Source organism: Cryptomeria japonica, chromosome 6, assembly GCF_030272615.1.
Source record: "Cryptomeria japonica chromosome 6, Sugi_1.0, whole genome shotgun sequence".
NCBI lineage: Eukaryota > Viridiplantae > Streptophyta > Pinopsida > Cupressales > Cupressaceae > Cryptomeria > Cryptomeria japonica.
In genome coordinates this window covers 668618084-668641713 of record NC_081410.1, presented here as the reverse complement: position 1 = coordinate 668641713, position 23630 = coordinate 668618084, and the positions used below count along the sequence as shown (strand labels likewise).

Sequence of the window (23630 nt, the reverse complement as noted above, 5' to 3'; positions counted from 1 at the left end):
GGGAAGCTCACTATAGTAAGGTTGCTGGTCACTTTGGTATAGGTAAGACTACTGCTATACTTCAAAAGTATTTCTATTGGCCAAAATTGTGAAATGATGTTATTTCATATATTCAAGCTTGTATCGCATGTGCTATTGCTAAGCCTGCCAATTGTAAACTTGGGCTATACTCACCACTTCCTGTTCTTGAAAAACCTTGGCACTCAGTTTCTATGGACTTTATGTCTGGTCTTCCTACCACCGAAAGAGGCCATGATTGTGTGTATGTTGTGGTAGATAGGTTCTAAAAAAAGGCAGTAATAGTGGCATGTAAAAAAACAATTTCTGCAGAGGACATTGCAAAGCTATTCTTTGAATACATTTGGGTTTATTTTGGTCTACCGAATACCATTATCTCGGATAGGGACAACAGGTTTCTTAGTAAGTTCTGGTCTACACTATGGGAAAAGATGGACACAAAATTAACAAAGTCTACTTCTTTCCACCCTCAAACAAATGGCCAAACAGAGGTAGTGAATTAGATGATCATACACATCCTACGAATGTACCACTCAAAACATCCCCGCACATGGGATGCAAGTCTTCCATATGTTCAACATAGCTACAACAGGGCAATTCAGAGTTCAACTGGCCACAACCCATTTGAGGTTTGTCTTGGTCATGGATGTTGCCATACCACTTATTCAACCTGATTTGGTTCCACGTGTTGGTAAGGAGGAAGATAAGGCAACCTAGTTCATCGATAGAATTCATCATCTGCAACAACAAGTTCATGAAATTTTAGAGCACACCAATAAGAAATATAAGGAGAGACATGATGAGCATCGTACTCCTCATAATTTTCAAGTCGGGGACAAGGTGTGGTTGCATATCCAGAAGGAATGATTGCAAGGTGCCAATAGGAAGCTTCGTCCTCTGCGTTATGGGCCATACACCATCGTCAAGCAAGTTGGTGATACTGCTTTTGAGCTTAATTTACCTCCATTTCTAGGTCTTCATCCAATCTTCAATGTGGAACTCTTGAAGCCATATTTTCCTCCACTATTAGATGTTGCAGATGTGGCAGAAACAATCTCCACTACAGAATTGAATCCAAATGCAGCTACCCCATTCCAATGCAATCAGATTGTGGACACCATGGTGAAAACACTCAAATAACAACAAATTTACTTGTACAAAGTGGTTCGAGCAGGGCAGATTGCTCAACAAGGAAAGTGGTTTACCAGGGAGCAACTTCAAGAACGTTTTCCTCATCTCATTCAGAGTGTTGATGTAATGGAGCCCATTAGTTTCCAAGGGGGAAGTAATGATCATAAGCAAATTTGAAACAGTGGAAAAATATTTTTTATATTTTTTTTAGTTTTTTTGTACGTTAGTAATTGTCATTTCTAAAGGCCTTTGGGGCATTTTTAGCCCTTTAAAGTTTGGCTTGTCCTTTAGAACATTGCTGTAGGCAAGTTCTTTCAAGAGTTCGCCTCCAACTCTTGGAGACCTTTCCAACGAGTTAAATGTCTCGTAATTTCGAGTCATGTGTAGAAAGTTATGCCTAGTTAAAGTTAGAACAAAATTTGATATAGTTTTTTTGAAAATTTCATAGTTTTAGATTTTATTATGTAAATAAATAAGATGTGACTATTGGGTTTCAATTCTCAAGAAGTTTTTGGTGACCCTTGGAATCCCTTGGACTGATATATGTTGGATTTTCGAATTGAATAGATCACTTTTTGGCTTGCTTCAATTCTATGCTTTCTTGTTCTTGTAAATAGAATTTACAATACCGTACGTTCTCACTCAGGTGTTGTCATCCGAATCCATAATTCGGATCACTCCCACTCTCTCAATTATCATTTATTACTTAACCTTACAATCCATTCTCATTTATCTTTTAAAAATATACACATTAAACTACATATATACATTTAAAACATTCATCCAAATTTATTTTTCTTCAATATTTATTTTTAATAGAAATTACTTCTTTAATAGTGAGTATGCATTTATTTTGTTTTATTTTCTACCTGACTTTTCTCTAGGGGTAGAGGGGTTTGGTATAAAATTAACATTTTAAAATTATTTCTCATTAATGTGTTTTTCTTGTGTTTGAAAAGATGTTTTAATTTATTTATAAAATTATTTCTCATGAATAAGTCTTTGTTGTGTTATAAAAGATACTATATTATAATTTATATAAAAAAATGAAAGTTTAGGTTAGTTAAAGTTTTAACTTGATTAAATTTTTAAAATTATCTATCTCTACCTATCTCTTTGCCCTCGTCTACCTTTCTCCCTTTCTCCCCCCTCTTCCCTCTCTATAGCTAGCTATCCCTCTCCCTCTCCTCCCCATCTTCACTCTCTGCCTCTACCCATTCTCCCCCTTTCTCTCCCTCCCTCTTTCCATCTCTCCTTATATTTTCCTCCCTATATCTCTCTATTTATTCACTCTCTTCCACTATTGTTGTATCTTTATCTTGATTATTGTTTTCATCTATCCTACTCTATATCTAAACATGTCTCCTTTTCTCTATCCATCCATCTTTCTCCCTCCCTCTCTCTCTTTCCCTCTCCCTATAACTTTGTATCTATATTTGTTCGCCTCTCTATCTCTAACTCTCCATATTTATTCTTCCATCTCTCCCTTTATTTCTATTTCTTTATTGCCCAATCTCTCTCTACCCCAATATCTCTCCCTCTCTATATATGTATCGCTTCCATCTCTATCTATCCCTCAATCATCTCTCTTTATCCTTCCCTCTCCTTCTCTCTATGCCCCTCTCTTCCATTATCTCCATCTCCATCTCCATCTCCATCCCCATCTCATCTCTATATCCTTACCACTTGTCTCTCCCTCTTTATATCCTTATCTCTCCCTCTATCTCTCTCCCTCTCTCCCTATTGCAAATATAACACGAGTCTAGTGGTAATGAAGCTTGATTATCTTTTGGATTTAGAGATTTTATTTCAGTCATGTTGGGATCCATATACGTGGATGCATAGTTGATTTGAAGCTATCACTTCTCTATTGAGACCTTTTTGGCACAAACAACATCATTTGCTAAATGACCTACTAATTGACCTCATGTACTGCACAAATGCATATAAAAAATAAACATTTTTTCCTAATCAACCTTCCACACATCATGAATGTACTTGTTGGACACTAAAAGATACAATTACTAGTTGCTATGTTCCTCTCGATATAAGTGAATATTAGAGTATTGTCTGTTGAGAACGTGTGACAAATTGAGAGTTCAATGTTGTGAATATTAGAGTATTGTCTGTTGAGAACGTGTGACAAATTGAGAGGTCAATGTTAGGAATATATACATAAAATAAAATAAAAAACAGTGTGTTGGTATCTAAAGCTGCTTGGCTACAAACGATGCCATATTTTGGCTTCTTGTGTGACAAGAGTGTAGCATTTTCTTCTCAAAGGTATCCAATTCGTAAGTATAATTTCCCTGTGGTGGACTTTAATTCTATTGTATTGGAAGTAGTTTTGAGAGATTCAATGGAGTCACCCTTCAAGGATGCAGTGGTGAAGGGAAAAGTGGCGCTGGTGACAGGAGGGGGTACAGGAATAGGTTTTGAAATATGCACTCAATTAGGGAAGCATGGCGCCTCCATTGCCATCATGAGTCGCAGGAAGAATGTTGTCGATGCAGCAGCAGCTGCTCTTCAAGCTCAAGGCATCAAGGTACTAAAAAAATATCCAATCAAATGCAATTAATTTTTAATGAAAATATATTAGACATAGCCCATCGGGCTGATTCTTATGTGGGTGCTGGTTTCTACATCTGAACTAGTTGCCACTGTCATTTCCACTCTCGTGGGACTGATTGCCAAAATTAAACTATATACAATGTTTTAGGAAAAAAACTGTATGTTGAATTTTTGTATCACATTCTCATAACTTTTTCATATCGAGGAAAACAACTGACGATGATTACAGGAATAGCTTAATAAATTGATCTTGCGATTTAGGGGGAGGTGATCTGAGAAACGTAGAAACAAAACAAAACAAAACAAAATGTTGTACTTGGGAGGGGAAGTGATTCAGGAAAACACAGAAACAAACAATTTAAGGTTAGGCAAGACGAACCTAAGGTTAAAAATTAGAAGTCTTAGCCACATGCTACAACAAATTTAAAAGAGACGAAGGTTAAAATGATTTTTCACTAATTTATAAAACACATCAACGTTTTATATCAGATTTTAGCACATTTATGAGTAATTGTCATAGGTAGCTTACACAACACCCGTCATCTCTATTGAGATTACGTGGGTGTTTATTGATTTCAATAGTCTTGTAATAATATTCTTCCTTCACTAGGACCTTGGTGGCTTATTGAAGGATGTGGTGGCTTGTGCTAAACGAAGTCTTTGCTAGTGCAGATTTGCCAATACATATATGTTAGATGTCTGCACAACGTTCCTTGATCCTAAGGCTGATAGAGTGTCGTGTTTTTCTGATGTTGGGGATTCTGCATGAATAATCGATTTTATAGACATCACAATTATGAATCAGTTCTCTCTCATCCTTCGGGGAAAAACTAGATTCCAAACTTATGCAAGTTGGAAGCTGTCTTGATGTCTTTTTCATCAATACTTTAGAAGCCTTATTAGAAATGCCTTCAATATAAGAAATAAAAGTCATAGGAGTATCTTTGAGTCTTCTACACTTATACACATCTCATGACGTCTTTTGGCTTGCCTAAACACTCTAAAAATGTACTTATTCTTGTACTCGTTAATCTAAAAAACCAAAGTCAAGAATATGCTCCTCATCCTAGATTCCAAAGGCTCTCGTAGCTAGAGTAGTAGAAAACTTTTTTTTTTTGGGGCAGAATGATGATGAGAAGGTAAGTGTAGATAAAGGTTAGTATGAGTAGTTTTTCTTTACACTTGATGCAACATGGGCCCATCAAGTTTTCTATAAATTTTTTTTTCAAGGAAAAGTAATTTTCTGTTACACTTCAACTCCTTTGTAAGATAAAAGCTATCCATTATGATGTTGACATGGGAATGAAATTCCTCCAGTTTGTCAAGATCATATTGTTAGCTCTGATTTGTATTGTCGATGTAATGTTTCTAGTTTCTACCTTATTGAATTCAATGGGAAAGAATTATATGTGATTTTTCAAAGTACTCCATAAGAAGATATACTACTATAATAGAGAAGGGGATGACCCTATAGCAAATCCATTTGATTACTCGTAGAAAACACCCTTGAGAGTGAAAAAATTAATTTCGAACATATTCAACAATTGAAGCAGTCTTAAAATACTCGTGCCTATTTACAATCTCAACCACTTCATTAATTAGGACTTTTTGTGAATGGTCTTGGGTCTGCAACTTTTCAACAATTGGATTTAGGCCTTTACTTGATCATGTGAATATCAAGGTCCTTGAGTATGTGAGATGTTGCCACATGTCTCTAGAATGAAGATTGACAGCCAACCTTGACCACATCAGATTGTACACAAAACCACTAGATCCTAAGCCAAAGACATGCCTCTCTTTGAGCTTACAGATTAGAGTCCATGCAAGCTCCCCCAAACCATTCAGTCATTCCCAAGGATCCATCTAGTGGTTGAAGATGTCTGCAAATATTTATTCCTGAGACAAGAACAATGGCCAGAACCTTTAATGCCTGCTGACATTCCAATGTCAAATGGATTTTGAAAAACATCTAGATATTGGATCAAGTAAATGTGCATGCCTTGTTTACCTAAGAAAATCAATATTCGATTGGTTTTTTGATAATCCATGTTCATCAGGCATGGTCAAGATCTGATAGGATTGTTTTTTTGGTTATAGAAATTCAATATGGTCTGTGGAGGGATCTTGGATAGTAGTGATGGTCCCATCTTCAGGATCTATTTGTAAAATAATTTTCACCTTTGGACTTGTTGTATACACTAGAGTTACATATTTGTGAGTTGAAAATATATCTTCTTGCAAGATAGATTTTCCCACTGTTTTGAGTGGACAGAAAATTTTAGGGTTACGTATTTTGGCTTGTCTTTGTTTGTAACCTTCCATGTTCTTTTGATAAATTAATGCATTGCATGCCTTCAATCTGTTGTGCACCTTTGTGAATTGCTGTTGTTAGTCCGGTTGCTTGGTTTGACAACTTTTCACTGATCTCTTCAAGCTTGATTGGACTAAGGCAGTATAAGAGAAGGTTTAGTTCCTGCAAAAAGTGAGTTTGTGAATTGTTTGTCATTTTAGACATTAACTTGAGAGAACTTAGTCTTGCAAATTATCTTATTGAGAATACTCAACCTACATAGGATTGTAACCAAGGGGTTTCTACAGTGGTGTAACTCCTGAAAAATTCTTGAAGTCTAGTGTTGGTTTTCATTTTCCCTAGTGGTCTGTCATTTACAGCCAATCTGAGAGATCATAAATGGCCCATATTTGCCCCTTTTTCCATGCTTGTGTCAAAATAAATCATAAAAATTGACTAAGTATAGTGTTGTCGGTCCTTGACTTTCCCTTTCCTTCTTGTCACTACCTTGTTCATCCATTATCTTGCACTACCAACACCCAAAGGCTGATCTTTAAAATTGTCCAAGTATTATTTCATTTGCCTTTGGCATTTCGATGTTCGCCTTTCCCCCTTCCACTTCATCCGCTAAGTGCCTTCCATAAAAATCCTGATCGCTGATCCCCACAACATTCCTGAGCTCAAATTTGTCTAAGTATTTTGGGCATTGGCAAAATGAATGGTTTGCAAACTGGCGAGTTTGCTGATGCTCATCCATTATCTCGCACTACCAACACCCAAAGGCTGATCTTTAAAATTGTCTAAGTATTATTTCATTTGCCTTCAGCATTTTGATGTTCGTCTTTCCCCCTTCCACTTCATCTGCTAAGCGCCTTCCATAAAACCGTGATTGCCAATCCCCACAACATTCCCGAGAACAAATTTGTCTAAGTATTTTGGGCATTAGCAAAATGAATGGTTTGCAAACTGGTGAGTTTGCTGAAATAGAAGTTCATTGAAAGGTTGTTTCGGTGATATGAGAAAATGATAAACATTTCATTGGTGAAGTGGGTTGTTCATGAATCTCTTGGTTTGCCAATGGAGCTTTGTCAGTGAAGAATCAAACTTTGGAAAGTTTTCAATAGTTTTAATGGTTTGCTTAGTTGTGTTTTCATTGGAAAGAACCAAATATTGAAGTGTATCGACAAACTTTGAGGTTCACAAACCTCTTGGTTCGTTGAGGGATGAGTTTGCCAATGAAGCATTTCATCAAAAATGGAGAGTTGAATGGGTTTTGATGGATTTAGGATTTGATGAACCCTATGTTTTATCGATACGATAGTTTGCCAAAGTATGTTTTCGCTGAAGGAAGCAAGAGTTGAAGTGTTTTGGAGTTCTTCAAGGTTCAAAAACCTCTTGGTTCGCCGAGAGTGCTTTTCAGCGATAAAGAAAAAATGCAAATTATTATTTGTTGGACTTTGGGAATTGGTGTTTTCTTGTTCTTGTTCTAGGAAAGGTTATGATGTAGTCATGATCGTTGCCCCTGATGTTCCTCTCGCCTTTTCGGCCCTCGGTTGTTGGGTTTCCTCTATTCATGCTTATTCAATTTCTGGTAAAGCAATATAGTGCAAGACCCAAGCCCGACCTTGAAAAGCAATTTCTCTTTGGGGTTGATTGGTTTTTCTTTCTATTCCTTTTGGCAAGCCTGAAGGCCTAGGATTGAAGCTTCGATGCTCCACTTGATGGTGTGTTTTCGAGTCGCAAAAGTGCCATTAATGCTCATCTGCCCCTCCCACCACCATTTCTCGAGCCTTGGGAGCTGCAGAAATGTCTTAAATGGACTATGGCACAAATCTAATAAAGGAGATGTCTCCATGCTTATTTAATGTTTGCAGGTGCTACTTTTATTGCAAGTCCATCCCCTAGATTGTGATTTTGTGGGCGACCTCCTTTTGAGTTGCTCTAAATCTCAAAATAATTAATGATAGGACATGATTGAGTGACAGGTGTTAATGTTTGTAGCTTTAGTCGAATGATCATTTAGAATACACATAATATATGTTGATTAATAATAATATATTATTATGTTATATTATTATATTATTATTAATCATATAAAATTTAATATTCAATATTAATCTATTATATTATTCTAAATTAATAATTGATTGATGAAACATTATAATATTGATTAAATTATTATAGTTAAAGGAGAGACATGTCCGTTCAAGGACATGCCTCTCCAAAGGAATATATATAGTATAATGTTATTCAATTTGAGAACACATAGAATTCCAAGAATGCAAGTATCAGATTGAATCAGATATATACATTAAAATACATCCAATAAAATCTGGGAAAATCAACATGGTATCAGAGCTCAGGCCTGTGAAGTTTAATTTGGAGGTTGGAGAGGGTTGGAGAATTCAGTTTTTTCTAGAATTTTCAGTCTGAAATATGCCATTGTACGGCCCTTGGTTGGCCTCAAAATGAGGACTATAATATATGGATGGAAAGATCTGTGTTTCTAGTTTTCAAATATGTTTATCTCATCAAATTTGATTCAGTTTTGTGGAAGATATGATGACTTTGGTGCAAGTCACTTGAAACCCTACCTAGGGTTAGCAGTTTCGGGAAAAAAATGTCATAACTTTTGTTTTAACCGTTGGATCTGGCTATAACTTGGAGGAAATGTTTGTAATTAGATTTTCTAACATCTCACCGAAGAGATTGGATAAATTTGGTAAATTGCAAAAGTTATTAACAACTGTGTGTGGCAGATCATAATGAAAGTGTTGATCAAAATTATGAAAATGTTCTACATCATTCAAAGGGAATTATGATGAGAGATGATTCATGCGTGATATTTCTTATATGGGGTCGCCTTATGAAAGGAAATGTTTTAAACTTAAGATAAGTATTCCATGTTTTATTAAGGCACATGAATTATTGAGTTTGTAATTTATGCTATAATATTGGCTAGTAAAATCTTGTATGCTTCTATCATTGGTATGTCTGTTCGAGATAATTTAGTTTATGAGCTATTTGTAATCTCTCTCTGACATACCTTCAGGACGAAAGCACAATAAAATTGAATCAAAGGGAGAAATAAATTGATGCTTATAAACGAATTGATGATTGAGACTAGATGCAGAGGGAGTCTGACATTTCAAAAGAGGACAAGAGGTTGATACAAGAACTTGAGCTTCAGAGGGAGCAGATGGTTTAGTCAACTTGTGACAATTTCGATCATAGTGATTGAGAGGGATTTTCACTATTGAAGGTGAAACACTTATGACATAAAACTTGATTCAATTGATTATTATACTAATGAAATCATTTAATGCCCTATGGGCCCTGTGTAAATCATAAGGAAGTGACGACTTCCAAATGATTTCCACTTGTATTTTTGAGGTTATTGGAAGGTGATGATCTTACAATAACTTGAGCTTGTGGATAGAATCGCCAACAGAGGCAATCCACATGAGAGCTCATGGATAGAATCGCCGACTGAGGCAATCCACGTAAGAGCTTGTGGATAGAATCGCCGACTGAGGCAATCTACTTACGAGCTTGTGGATAGAATCGCCGACTAAGGCAATCCACATGAGAGCTCATGGATAGAATCCTCGACTGAGGCAATCCACATAAGAGCTTGTGGATAGAATCGCCGACTGAGGCAATCCATGTGAGAGCTCATGGATAGAATCGCCGATTGAGGCAATCCACGTAAGAGCTCATGGATAGAATCGCTGATTGAGGCAATCCACACAAGAGCTTATGGGTAGAATCGCCCACAGAGGCAATCCACGCAAGAGCTTGTGAATAGAATCACCGACGGAGGCAAATTCACACCTTGAGACTATGGTTGATGCAAATACTCCCCTGTGATGAGCATCATATGGTTGATGCAAATACTCCCAATATCATGAGATGATATTTTTGAGTTATGGTGAATATCATGTGCCTTGATATTCTTGTTTATACCATACTTCCTGATATCATAGTGAGATAATATTTTCTCTATTCCATAATTAATCTAGACTTAATGCATTTGCATTGATTTTATCTTCCCTAGCTAAGAGGGAGTGTTAATTATGTTTTGTGTAGCTATGGTGAGGGCCATAAGTGTTGACATGGGAGATCACTACACATTCTGTCTGATCATCCTCCCTAGCTAAGAGGGAGTGTTAATGTTTGTAGCTTCAGTCGAATGATCATTTAGAATACATATAATATATGTTGATTAATAATAATATATTATGTTATATTATTATATTATTATTAATCATATAAAATTTAATATTCAATATTAATCTATTATATTATTCTAAATTAATAATTGATTGATGAAACATTATAATATTGATTAAATTATTATAGTTAAAGGAGAGACATGTCCGTTCAAGGACATGCCTCTCCAAAGGAATATATATAGTATAATGTTATTCAATTTGAGAACACTCCAAAGGAATATATATAGTATAATGTTATTCAATTTGAGAACACATAGAATTCCAAGAATGCAAGTATCAGATTGAATCAGATATATACAGTAAAATACATCCAATAAAACCTGGGAAAATCAACAACAGGCATGTCCTTTTAGGCCTCCTTTTTCACCTAAGAGCAGATTTGATATGTGTTCATGCTTGCATTAGATTAATGGCGTGAATCTAGTGTTTCTTGCTTCTCATGTGCCTTAAATCTTTTTGGTGCCTAGTGGTTGAATATAAAAGGCTTTCAACTTCATTGTAAAGGGAGCTGATCCCTGGGAAATCAGCATGGACTAGAGAGTTAGCATTTTTGTTGTTCTTAGATGTTGGAGCAATTTTTCAGTAATTTCCTTTTTTTTTTAATTTGGTTTAATTTTTTTATTTTATTTTTTATTGTTAGATGTTGGAGCAATTTTTCAGTAAGTTCCTTATTTATTTATTTTTCAGTAATTTCCTTTTGTTATAATAGTAGACTGTCCATTTGAAGCTAATATGAATAGCATGTCTCAGTGCTTTTTGACTCTTATGATGTATCACAGTGTTTTCCTGATCAATGTAATCAAGGGTAATTGAGATCTCCATTATACATTTGCGATAATGAATGTCTTGTTGATTGCTTTTGTTTAAAGAATGGAATAATTTCTTTCAATAGAACATTGAGATATTGTGTAGGCATCAAGGATTTGTAGGAGAATAGCATTTCAGGCCATAAGTAGGCTATACTGTTGTAAGGCAATAGTATTTGATTAACCATTGGACTAGTGTTTAGGCTGTTACCAAGAGGAACTATAGAACTATGGACTCTGTGAATGGATAAGGCACCGATCGGTCTGAGTTTCTGTTCAACCTAAGAAAGAACCACAAAACACCAAAAATATTGTTTCCACTTTATTGTTATTAGTTTAGTTCTTTCATTTCACACTTGAACCTCAAAGATCCATGAGGCTGTTAAAAAAATTAGGCATTATTTGAGAACCCTTAACCTATGGTATGAAATTATTATCTGCTATCACATCATTTTGTATTTTGAATATCTATGAGTGGTGTTGATTTAGGAAAACCCACCTTGGTTTTGCAGAGCCTAAAGTGTAGAGAGAGTCGAGCTCTTAGGAATAGCTCTCTAGTGGATGTAGGAGAAGATAGACTCAAATATTTGAAAAATTGGAAAGGGAACGAAGATGGATACCCCAAAGTTGACGAGAATTTTGAACCCAAAAGAGCTAATATGTTGGCTCATTGAGATGGAGGAGTACTAATAGATTGGTTCACTAATGACATACATGATCCATAAAGAGCGAAGGTGGCTCTGACCAAGCTAAAGGGTCATGAAACCTGATGGTCGGAGGAAGTCCAACTAGAAAGAATGAAGAGAGGAAAGGAGAAGATTAGTTGTTGGGACAGAATGGTTGACAAGTTGAAGGGGAAATTCTGATCAGGTGATTACTTGTTGGAATTGCTGAAGAAGCTCTAGAATTTGAGACAAAGAGATCTTAATATCAACGATTACACTAAAGAGTCAATTATTGCTCTGAGAGTTGACATAAGTGCACATGTATCTTTAACTTATAGCTTTGTTTTGATTCAAAGTTGAGTCATTTCTAGAAACCATTAGTGGACATATTATAGACAGAGCTCTGTTTGCACAAAATTCTGCCCATAGATGGGTAGATTATCCAAAGTTCTAGTATAACTAGTGGCTTCATAAAATTTGGCATTAACCTTTATATATATTGTAATGTTCCCACTTTGAAATAGAATTTAATAGTAAATAATAATAATAAAATTAAAATTCAAAAGAATAAAAATAAAAATAAAATAAAAATGTAAAAGAATATAATTAAATATAATTAAAATTTAATTAAGTTAATGAATGGACAAAAGACATGGAATGAAAAGTTGTGACTCCCTCAAACATGAGATATAAAAGGGAGAAGAGAACCTCATTTGGGAGGGGGATAATTTGGGAATGGGAAGTGCAGATCTGATTTAAATAAGAAGTGCAGATCTGACTGTGAAAGGTTGTGTCCCTTTCAAAGGGCAGAAACAATGAAGAGTTGCACTCTTTCAAAGGGTGCTAATGGTGAAAGGGCATGTCTCTTGCCAAGGGGCACACATGATGAAGAGATGTGACCTCTCCCTCACATTGAGATATATAAAGGAAAGGAAAAGAAGAAGCATACACAGCAGAGATTATCGAATCAAAATATCATCAAGCATTCACTCGGACAAAAGGATTGAAAGAGGGGAAAATTCTGGGAAAGGGGAAATAAGGAGGAAACTCCAATCTGAAAACAGTTTCAACCATAAAAAGATTTTAGTTCGAATCATAGCAGAAAGCAGAAAGCAATCTACAGCAGATCAAAGGCCACACTTATACCGGCAACCAAGCATCAACACGAATCATATTAGTTAAGTCTGCAGAAGCAAGGACTAAGGTACGAACTAACCTCATGTGACAAGGTGTTTAATACAAATCTGCAAATAAATATATATCTGGATATGTTTGTAAATACAGTAGCAATATTTATATAGAATTAGTCCATGTGAGATGTATGCACTTGAAGAAGTGGTCCAATGTGTTTGTTGCATCTTGTGGGAAGAGGATAGAGGTGTAATCAAGTGGTGACAAGGGGCTCACAAGTGGTCATGAGAACCGTTGGAGTTAAGGAACCAGTTACACTCTCTATGTCAGACTCACAAGATGATGTGTGTATAGGTGATGGGCTTGGAGGGACAGCAACATGGGCCGCCAAGTCTAGCAAGGAAGTTAGAAGCAACCATTCCTTGGACTTGGTAGACAATGGACCCAAGCAACCCTTTCATGTCTCATATACCTACTCTTTCTGTTGTTACATTAGAGTAGATTATAATAGATTAAGAATAAGGGAATACTAGGAGGGAGAATGCAAAGAAGCAAGAGCACTAGGCTCCAGTAGGTACGCCAACCCCGAGTGTGGGCCAAGAGGCCAAGTTGACGAGGTCCTTGGTGCTCTTGGGCTTGTTGGAGAGAGATAGACTCGAGGCACCTTGTATGATTCTCTTTGAGCTCCATAATTGGAACTGGTGTAGGGAGAAGAAGGGTTATTGAATCCTTCATATAACTACGCAATATATAAGAATGCTGAATATATAATCTATTAAGGCATAATGGAAATGTTGACTAAACTGTTGTGCAGATTCCAGACCAAGCTTAGTTGACAATAGTATCCCTCTATTGTATTTACCATGCACTAAAATTGTGATTCTAGGTGAGAATGTAAGAGGGTCCCATTAGGGGACATTACATATATCCAAAGTTATGTTGTTAGTTTGGGGCTTGTTTTTTTTTACCCCTAGATTTGGTGTAGCTGGATTTGGATGTATTAGCCATAATTTGCACAAAAAATATACAAAATTGAGAAAACAATTGATAGTGATAGTGTTAATCGATAATTGCATTTCCAATGTCAATACTTAATATATATAGCCATAATTTGCACAAAAAATATACAAAATTAAGAACATAGCTGATAATAATATTGATGATAATTCACTATCAAATTTCACTACTCAAATCAATACGCATGAATAATCATCATATTGTTCTAAATCAAGAGCATCAATATTATCAATTGGTTGGTTACAACCACAAGCAGCCCCAACATTGCTCCCATTAGCTGCATTATGGAAATTCTGTGCCTTGTGTCCCCAATCTGAAATATCCCAGACCAATTTTTTTCAATTTTTCAATTACAAAGAGTAATGCAACACACATCCGTTAGGGTTAGCACTTAAACCAAAACGATGCGGAAAACAACTCTAACCAAGAATGTACATCAGGATCCTGCTTGGGCAAGGCGTGAGCATATGGTCAGAGGGCCTTAAAGCATTTTGAAAGTAACTCTAACCAAGAATGTGCCCAAGATGGACTAACATATGGTCAAAGGATCTTGGTGCATGCTGAAAGCAACTCTAACCAAGAATGTGCCCAAGATGGACTAACATATGGTCAGAGGATCTTTACAATTACAACTGCTGAAGGGAAAACTCGACACCAAGCATGTGCTTTCAAACCCAGGGTGGGAATGGAGATGCTAAGAACTTACAAATGGAATTAAATGTAAATAACAAGCGTGAAATGAAAATGAGAAGAAATGCTGCCAGTACTACTGTTCAGCTTACAATATGATAGTAAATGCTTGCCAAGATCATAGGATTAAGACTATACAATGCTGTAACAATATAGAAGGCTCTCCCGGGCTTAACAAAACTGATAAGTCCAAGAAATTCTACTCAAGGATCAATCTTAATATTCTGATTTATGACAGACCTGCACGTGAAATGTTTAATCAACAACACATGGAATCACTAAAATGCTCATTACTCTCTCAATACTAGTCTGAATGACCCAAAACCAAAAGCAATGGCTTCCTATGAAGGAGGCGACTCAACCAATACCAAGAAATCAGACATTAACCCAACAGATTATTTATCACGAACCCCAAGGCAATTCCCAACAGTGACGCCAAGCAAGAATGGCGATTCTTCTCTATAAAATAAAACACTTCATATTAGAATTTGCAAATTTGCACAAAGGAGTGCCCAGCCAAAACAAGAGGAAATATGCATTACCCAGAATGAATATGTTTTTATTTTGAAATATATGAGTGAAACTACAAATCTGCCCTGCTAACCGCGACTCCCGAAAATGAAATGAAATGCAAATAACTGAAGTTCAAGCACAACTCAAGCTACAATGCAATCCCCACTACAAACTCTCACAATTGCACTAAATCACCACTAGTTGCTATCTTTCAAGCAAGAAGCAATGCCAAGGCTAGGAGGCATTCATTCCTCGAAGCAACCCCAATACCATTCTGGCAGAGTAACATTACAATAAACATAAGATACCAAATGAAGGGAAGAGGCCTCCATTTATAAGCTTAACAAGGGATCTCTAGAGGCTTCTAGAAAGTGCGCCCTAATTTCACATTTGAATTTTCCTCCAAGAGATGGCGCCACTTTTAAAAGCTTAATTAACCTTTATTTTAAATCACTTCTCTTCATAAAGTTGGCACCCCTTTTCATAAGCAAGATTTTAGACCTTAGGAAATATTAAATCCCTTCCATGATGCGTCCACCCTTGAAGACCACCTTTTAAAACAACTTGAAGTGATGAAGCTAGGCCAAGGGGTCAACTTTAAAATATAACATTAAAACATAACATTATTTAAATGAAATGAACTTATCTCTCCAAAAACATCCCAAGGCCTAAAGTGACGAAGCCAACTGAACCAACTGAAGAAGAGAACCAACTGTGTCGAAACAATTAGGACCACTGCCAGAAATAGAATTTACTAAAAATAGTAAATTCCAAAAAGTGCTCGGAACGCAAAGCCGGACATACCACTGCGAAGCCCTTTGAAAACCCAGAAAGAATCCGCGATCCAAACTCTAATTCAAGAGCAACAACAAACTGCAAAATCGGAAACCCTAATTTCACCCATTGAGTAGCCTACGGGTCTCCGAAATAGGCCATCGGTCAACTGAAACATTACGCTTGAGAAGGGGACATTACAGTCCGCCCTCCCCAAGATTGCTTGTCCTCAAGCAATTGCGAGTTTGGATGCTGCAAAATCTCCTCATTCTCCCAAGTTGCATCCTCCAAGGGCAAATTCTTCCACCTCACCAAGTATTCCTTGATTGTCCTTCTTGTCAAAGAACACTCTCTGGAATCAATAATCTCCTCCGGAATCAAAATCAACTGCCCTTCTTCGTCCAAAGGTGGTAATTGTGAAGAAGCAATAACATTATGTCCAAGTGCCTTCTTGAGGCAAGACACGTGGAAGACATTGTGCACTTTACTAGTCAAAGGTAGCTCCAACTCATAAGCTATTGCTCCAACCTTTCTGATGACTTGGAATGGCCCATAGAAACGATGCTTGAGCTTCTCAGCTCCACTCTTCTTGAGAGTAGACTGTCTGTATGGTTGTAGTCGAAGATAAACCATATCTCCAACCTTAAAAGAGCGCTCAACGCATCGTTGATCAGCGTACATCTTCTGCTGATTCTGAGCAATCTGCAAGTTGTTCTTCAAAGATTTCAAGATGTCTTGACTTTGCTGCAACAAATCCTTGGCTTGAGGGGCTTTGCTATCACCAAACATCAAATCAGCAAAGCTAGGAGCCTCATAACCATAGAGAGCCTGAAGGGAGACATCCTTATTGACATGTGAAAGGAAGAATTGTAACAATACTTGCCTATGTGGAGCCATTTCACCCATGCTCTTTGCTGCTCCGAAACATAGTTTCTCAGATAGCCTTCCAACCACTTGTTCACTATCTCTGTTTGTCCATCGGTTTGGGGGTGATAACTGGTACTTGGAGTAAGCACCGTACCACTCATCCTGAAGACTTCTTGCCGAAAGGTGGTTAGGAACTTGCTGTCCCTATCACTCACAATGTTTTTCGGCAACCCATGCAATCTAAACACCTCATGAAAAAACAAATCTGCAACTTGAGCTGCTGAAAAAGAGCTCGTGACGGCAAAGAAGTGAGCAAACTTTGTCAATCTGTCCACTACAACATAGATACAATCTTTGCCTTGGGCCTTTGGCAACCCAGTGATGAAGTCCATTGATATGCTTTCCCATTTTTGGTTGGGAATGGGAAGAGGTTGCAACAGACTAGCAGGTAGAGTGTGCTCATTCTTGTTCATCTGACAAGTAGGACATTCCTGGATGTAGCGTTGAACTTCCCCTTTCAGCCCTTTCCAAGCAAATCTTTCACGAATCTGCCTATATGTCTTGAAGAAACCCTGATGACCAGCAAGTGGAATGTCATGGAATGTCATCAAAATCTTCTTTCTGAGCTTAGAATCAGCCACCACAAAGATTCTACCCTTGTAGTGTATCAGCCCGTCAACCACCTTGTACCTTTCATCATGAAAAGTACCTTCAATGATGCTGATTGCCAGCTGATTTTTGGCATAATCAGCAGCAACATGTCCTTCCAATCAGCAGTGAGCTCACACAATGAACTCAGATGAGGTCTCCTAGATAGAGCATCAGCCACAATATTGTTTTTCCCTTTGACATACTCAATGTCAAAATCGTAAGCTCGAAGCTTACTCACCCACTTTTGTTGTCTCTCGTTCAAATCCTTCTGATGCATGAAGTGCTTGAGACTATTGTGATCAGTCTTGACCACAAATTTGCTCCCCACCAAATACTGTCTGAACTTAGCTAATGCATGCATGATTGCAAGCATTTCCTTGTCATAGATGGAGTAGGTCCTTTCAACACCTCTTAATTTTCTGCTCTCAAACACAATGGGATGCTTGTCTTGCATCAAAACAGCCCCAACACCTTCTCCAGATGCATCACACTATAGCTCGAAGGGCTTGGAGAAATCTGGAATTGCCAAAACCGGACAAGAGCTCATGATCTTCTTAAACTTATCAAAAGTAGTTTGAGCCTTTTCTGTCCAACAAAAAGCTCCCTTTTTCGTGAGGTCAGTAAGAGGAGCAGCGTTCTGTGAATAGCCCTTCACAAATCTTCTATAAAAACCACAAAGACCCAAGAACCCTTTCAAATGAGTCAAGTTCTCTGGGGGTGGCCAATCAACTATTGCCTTGATCTTTTCGGGATCAACCTTCACTCCATCAGCACTGATTATGTGACCAAGGTAAAGTAGCTCCTTCATTCCAAATTCACATTTGGATTCTTTGGCAAACAGACTTTCTGATTCAAGGATGCTAAGCACTTCCTCTGCGTGCTTGAGGTGTTCTTCCCATGTCCTGCTGTAGATCAGAATGTCATCAAAAAAGATTAACACGAAGTTCCTCAACTGCTTCTGAAAGACTCTGTTCATACAAGACTGGAAGGTAGCAGGAGCATTAGTCAATCCAAATGGCATGACTAAAAACTCGAAGTGACCATAGTGACATCTAAATGCTGTCTTCTCAACATTAGACCCTCTCATCCGAATTTGGTAGTAGCTCGACCTCAGATCAATCTTTGAGAAGAACTTGGCTCCATGTAGCTCATCTATGAGCTCATCTATCCTTGGAATGGGGTATCGATTTTTGATGGTGCTTTGATTCAAAGCACGATAATCCACACACATGCGAATGGTACCATCCTCCTTCACAAGAACAACTGCTGAAGCGAAAGGACTCTTACTTGGGCGAATGAAGCCCATCTCCAAGAGTTCCTTAATGTTTTTCTCAATCTCATCCTTTTGCTTCTTAGGGTACCGATATGGAGTTGTGATAACTGGTTTAGCCCCTTCCTTGAGCTCTATGACATGCTCTGAGCCTCGTTCGGGAGGTGGCCCAGGAGGTAAATCAGCAAACACTTTACTCTTCCTGGTGAGTAAGGACTGGATATCAGGAGGGTAGTCCCTCTTTGTTTCAACCGGACTAGCTGGGAGAATCATACATTCCGTAGCCCACTCAACTTGATCATGCCGAATCAACTTTGCCATTCGCTTGAATGACACGATCCGAGGTCCACCGTTAGACATTCCTCTTAACACCACCTTCTTCCCATCGGATTGAAACTTGAGCTCCATGGTTTGTAGATTTAGGGAGATCTCTCCAAGTGAACGCAGCCATTGAATGCCTAGGACGGCATCCGTATCTCCAATGTTGACTACATAGAAGTCATCCTTGACTTCGTAGTTGCCCAATTGCATAGACATATTTGGGATCTTCTTGGTGCAAGAAATGTGAAACCCATTAGCAACCATAAGCTTGAAGCCTTCAAAATCTTCTGTTTGCAGCCCTTTCTTTGCCACCACCACTTCATCAATGAAGTTATGCGTTGCTCTAGTATCAATCAAAGCAACTATTCGTTGCCCCTTAATCATCCCTTGAACCTTGAAGGATTCATTTTTTTGAAAGCTCGAAAGTTGAGCCAAGGTACCCCCACTTCCTTTTTCACCTTCAGATTCTTCGGGAACTCTTTCCACTTCGTTGTCATCACAATCTGATTGCTGGTCTGAAGAATCAGAATCTCTTTCTCCAGCTGAATAGTATTCAATTTGATGAATTTTGACTCCCTTTGGGCAAATATGATTTTGGGACCATTTTTCTCTACACCGGAAACATAACCCCTTTCTTCGGAGTTCGTTAAGTGTCTCTGGATCCAGCCTTGTGACATGAGTGTTATGATGTTTGAACTCCTTATGGTGAGGTCCCTTTCCTTTATCCTTTTTGTGAAATAATGGCTTGGATTGAATTTTTGCCTTAGGAGCAGCCCACTCCATATTTTTTGCTTTTTTCATTGCCTCTTGTAAGGAGGGTGGATCAAAAGCTTTAATCCAACCCTCGAGTGGTTCCATAAGCCCTTCACTGAATAGGATCACCAACCGTCTCTGTGATTCCCGTGACCATTACTGAAAGCCTCTGAAATTCAGCTATGTAGGCATCGACTGTGCCATGTTGTCTAAGTTGTGCCAATTCTCTGAAATGCACTTCTGGATCCTTTTTCTCGAATCTCTCTATGAGCCTATTGGTGAACTCATCATAGGTAGTGATCGACCGATGCCCCAAGGTGACTAGACCATGGTACCACCATTCGTGTGCTACCCCATCTAAATGAAGCGTAGCAAACTTGATTGCCTCCTCTTTTGTCATGGGTCTAAGAGCTAGATAGTTGTCTAACTTCTATATCCAAGCTCTAGCTGAACTACTGTCACTCCCGTCAAAATGTGGAAGCATAACCTTGTTGATTGCTTGATGCAAATCCGTCTGTACTATTGCTTCCCTATGTTCACGATGTCTCCCATGTCCTTTATTCTTCCTTTTATGGTCCACGAAATCATTGCAAGACATGTCTAACTTGATTTCATCAGGAAAAGAGACTCATACTCAGCACGATCAAGTCTCAACTGTTCCACAAATGATGCATTCTCTCTCGGATCGGGTTGAGGGTTTACTGGTGCCAAGAAGGTGGGTTTAAAAGGCCTGGAAGAAATCTTTGTTCTATTTGAGGTATGCGGAGCAGCATGTTCACTATGCTGGTTGGAGCCGCTGTGTTCTCCGGTGTGCCCTTGATTGTTCTGTGAATTAGAACTCTGACCCATTTTCCCCATCATGAGAGATACCATATCCAATAAGGCATCCATCTTCCTCTCGAACCTCCTTCCCGGACTTGGTGTTCTTTCCCTTTCTTTTCCACTTTCATCCTGACTGCTTGTAAACCTCTCAGTACCACCCACTGGCCTTTCACTGTCCCCCATTTCTGTTTCCAGAGAAGACTCCCAATGAGCCCTCAAAACCTCTGATGCTGTCTGACCTTCAGGAACTTGATACCACTGAAACTGAAATTGACTTGCAGCCTTCTTATCTTCCCTTGCTAAGTATCTTCTTTCTTTGTCACTCATAGAAGGTTTGTTTCACAGGATGGCAGGATGTGAGGCTCTGATACCACTGAAATATTCCAGACCAATTTTTTTCAATTTTTCAATTACAAAGAGTAATGCAACACACATCCGTTAGGGTTAGCACTTAAACCAAAACGATGCGAAAAACAACTCTAACCAAGAATGTACGCCAGGATCCCGGTTGGGCAAGGCGTGAGCATATGGTCAGAGGGCCTTAAAGCATTTTGAAAGTAACTCTAACCAAGAATGTGCCCAAGATGGACTAACATATGGTCAGAGGATCTTGGTGCATGCTGAAAGCAACTCTAACCAAGAATGTGCCCAAGATGGACTAACATATGGTCAGAGGATCTTTACAATTACAACTGCTGAAAGGAAAACTCGACACCAAGCATGTGCTTTCAAACCCAGGGTGGGAATGGAGATGCTAAGAACTTACAAATGGAATTAAATGTAAATAACAAGCGTGAAATGAAAATGAGAAGAAATGCTGCCAGTACTACTGTTCAGCTTACAATATGATAATAAATGCTTGCCAAGATCATAGTATTAAGACTATACAATGCTGTAACAATATAGAAGGCTCTCCCGGGCTTAACAAAAATGATAAGTCCAAGAAATTCTACTCAAGGATCAATCTTAATATTCTGATTTATGACAGACCTGCACGTGAAATGCTTAATCAGCAACACATGGAATCACTAAAATGCTCATTACTCTCTCAATACTAGTCCGAATGACCCAAAACCAAAAGCAATGGCTTCCTATGAAGGAGGCGACTCAACCAATACCAAGAAATCAGACATTAACCCAACAGATTATTTATCACGAACCCCAAGGCAATTCCCAACAGTGACGCCAGGCAAGAATGGCGATTCTTCTCTATAAAATAAAACACTTCATATTAGAATCTACAAATTTGCACAAAGGAGCGCCCAGCCAAAACAAGAGGAAATATGCATTACCCAGAATGAATATGTTTTTATTTTGAAATATATGAATGAAACTACAAATCTGCCCTGCTAACCGCGACTCCCGAAAATGAAATGAAATGCAAATAACTGAAGTTCAAGCACAACTCAAGCTACAATGCAATCCCCACTACAAACTCTCACAACTACACTAAATGACCACTAGTTGCTATCTTTCAAGCAAGAAGCAATGCCAAGGCTAGGAGGCATTCATTCCTCGAAGCAACCCCAATACCATTCCGGCAGAGTAACATTACAATAAACATAAGATACCAAATGAAGGGAAGAGGCCTCCATTTATAAGCTTAACAAGGGATCTCTAGAGGCTTCTAGAAAGTGCGCTCTAATTTCACATTTGAATTTTCCTCCAAGAGATGGCGCCACTTTTAAAAGCTTAATTAACCTTTATTTTAATTCACTTCTCTTCATAAAGTTGGCACCCCTTTTCATAAGCAAGATTTTAGACCTTAGGAAATATTAAATCCCTTCCATGATGCGTCCACCCTTGAAGACCACCTTTTAAAACAACTTGAAGTGATGAAGCTAGGCCAAGGGGTCAACTTTAAAATATAACATTATTTAAATGAAATGAACTTATCTCTCCAAAAACATCCCAAGGCCTAAAGTGACGAAGCCAACTAAACCAATTGAAGAAGAGAACCAACTGTGTCGAAACAATTAGGACCACTGCCAGAAATAGAATTTACTAAAAAAGTGCTCGGAACGCAAAGCCGGACATACCACTGCGAAGCCCTTTGAAAACCCAGAAAGAATCCGCGATCCAAACTCTAATTCACGAGCAACAACAAACTCCAAAATTGGAAACCCTAATTTCACCCATTGAGTAGCCTACGGGTCTTCGAAATAGGCCATCAGTCAACTGAAACATTACGCCTGAGAAGGGGACATTACACAATCCTTGATAAAGATTGAGGAAAAGTTTGTGATCAAAGCATCCAAGTTGGCATTCTTAGGGGCTACATCCCGATTTCTCATTGCACGTTGTGCTTGACTTGCTTATGTTAGAGGACCTGCAAGTTGGAATGCAGACTAACACTACTACCTTTTCTACAACCAATTGGTTCGCTAAGTTGAGTCAATAAACAATTATGTACTCTTGTTTTGTTCAGTTGAAGAGGAACTCACAACTTGTTGAAATTGGAGACAAAGTTAATACAACATTTGCAATTATATTTTATAGCTTCCAGAGAAAAGTACCAAGCTAACAAATTAAAATTTAACAAATAAAAAATGCATAGTTGTGATAGAACTTTGATGGCGAGTGATTGCAAGTAAATAGAGCCTTAGTCATGGAGGTACAACCATGTATTAGCATATTCCTATATGTCTTGAATAGTGCTAAGACTATGACCCATTGAAGCTATAAAACTTTCAGACAACCATGGCTATGCCCTCTACATCTAGATCAAGGAAAAGTTTAGTGAATGTTGCCTTTCAACCATCACTTACTTCAACATCTTTGTATGGTGGCACCCTCTTTGGCAAAGAAAATATCTTTGTGCTGTTATACTTGGATAAGTTATTGGGTTTTGCGAATTTCAGTTTTGTTGCCATACAAGATAGGATGGGTTAAAGAAGGATGAACATGTGCTATGTTCAGCTAGGGAACAACCATGCCATTTTGGGTACCTTGTGGATGTCCCAAATGCATCCATAGGGAATTGGGTAGCATAGTGTAGAGTAGTTTTTTGTCAGAGTTGTACTCAAAAGTAAGCCCTCAACTTGCCACCTTGTGAAGTTTTTAATAGAATATTAAAATAATGTTATTTTAGTATTAATGCTCAAT

At 38.0% G+C, this 23630-nt stretch overlaps 1 protein-coding gene across 1 annotated transcript in view; it reads left to right on the top strand.

Moving 5' to 3' along the window:
- The first annotated feature begins 3364 nt into the window (after nucleotides 1-3364).
- The window catches only part of LOC131039067 (peroxisomal 2,4-dienoyl-CoA reductase [(3E)-enoyl-CoA-producing]), a 59098-nt gene continuing 38832 nt past the window's right edge, over nucleotides 3365-23630 (top strand). The window contains exon 1 of the mRNA XM_057971711.2: nucleotides 3365-3694. Within this exon, the coding sequence (XP_057827694.2) occupies nucleotides 3380-3694 (315 nt within the window). The 5' untranslated portion in view covers nucleotides 3365-3379. The remainder of the gene's footprint in view (nucleotides 3695-23630) is intronic.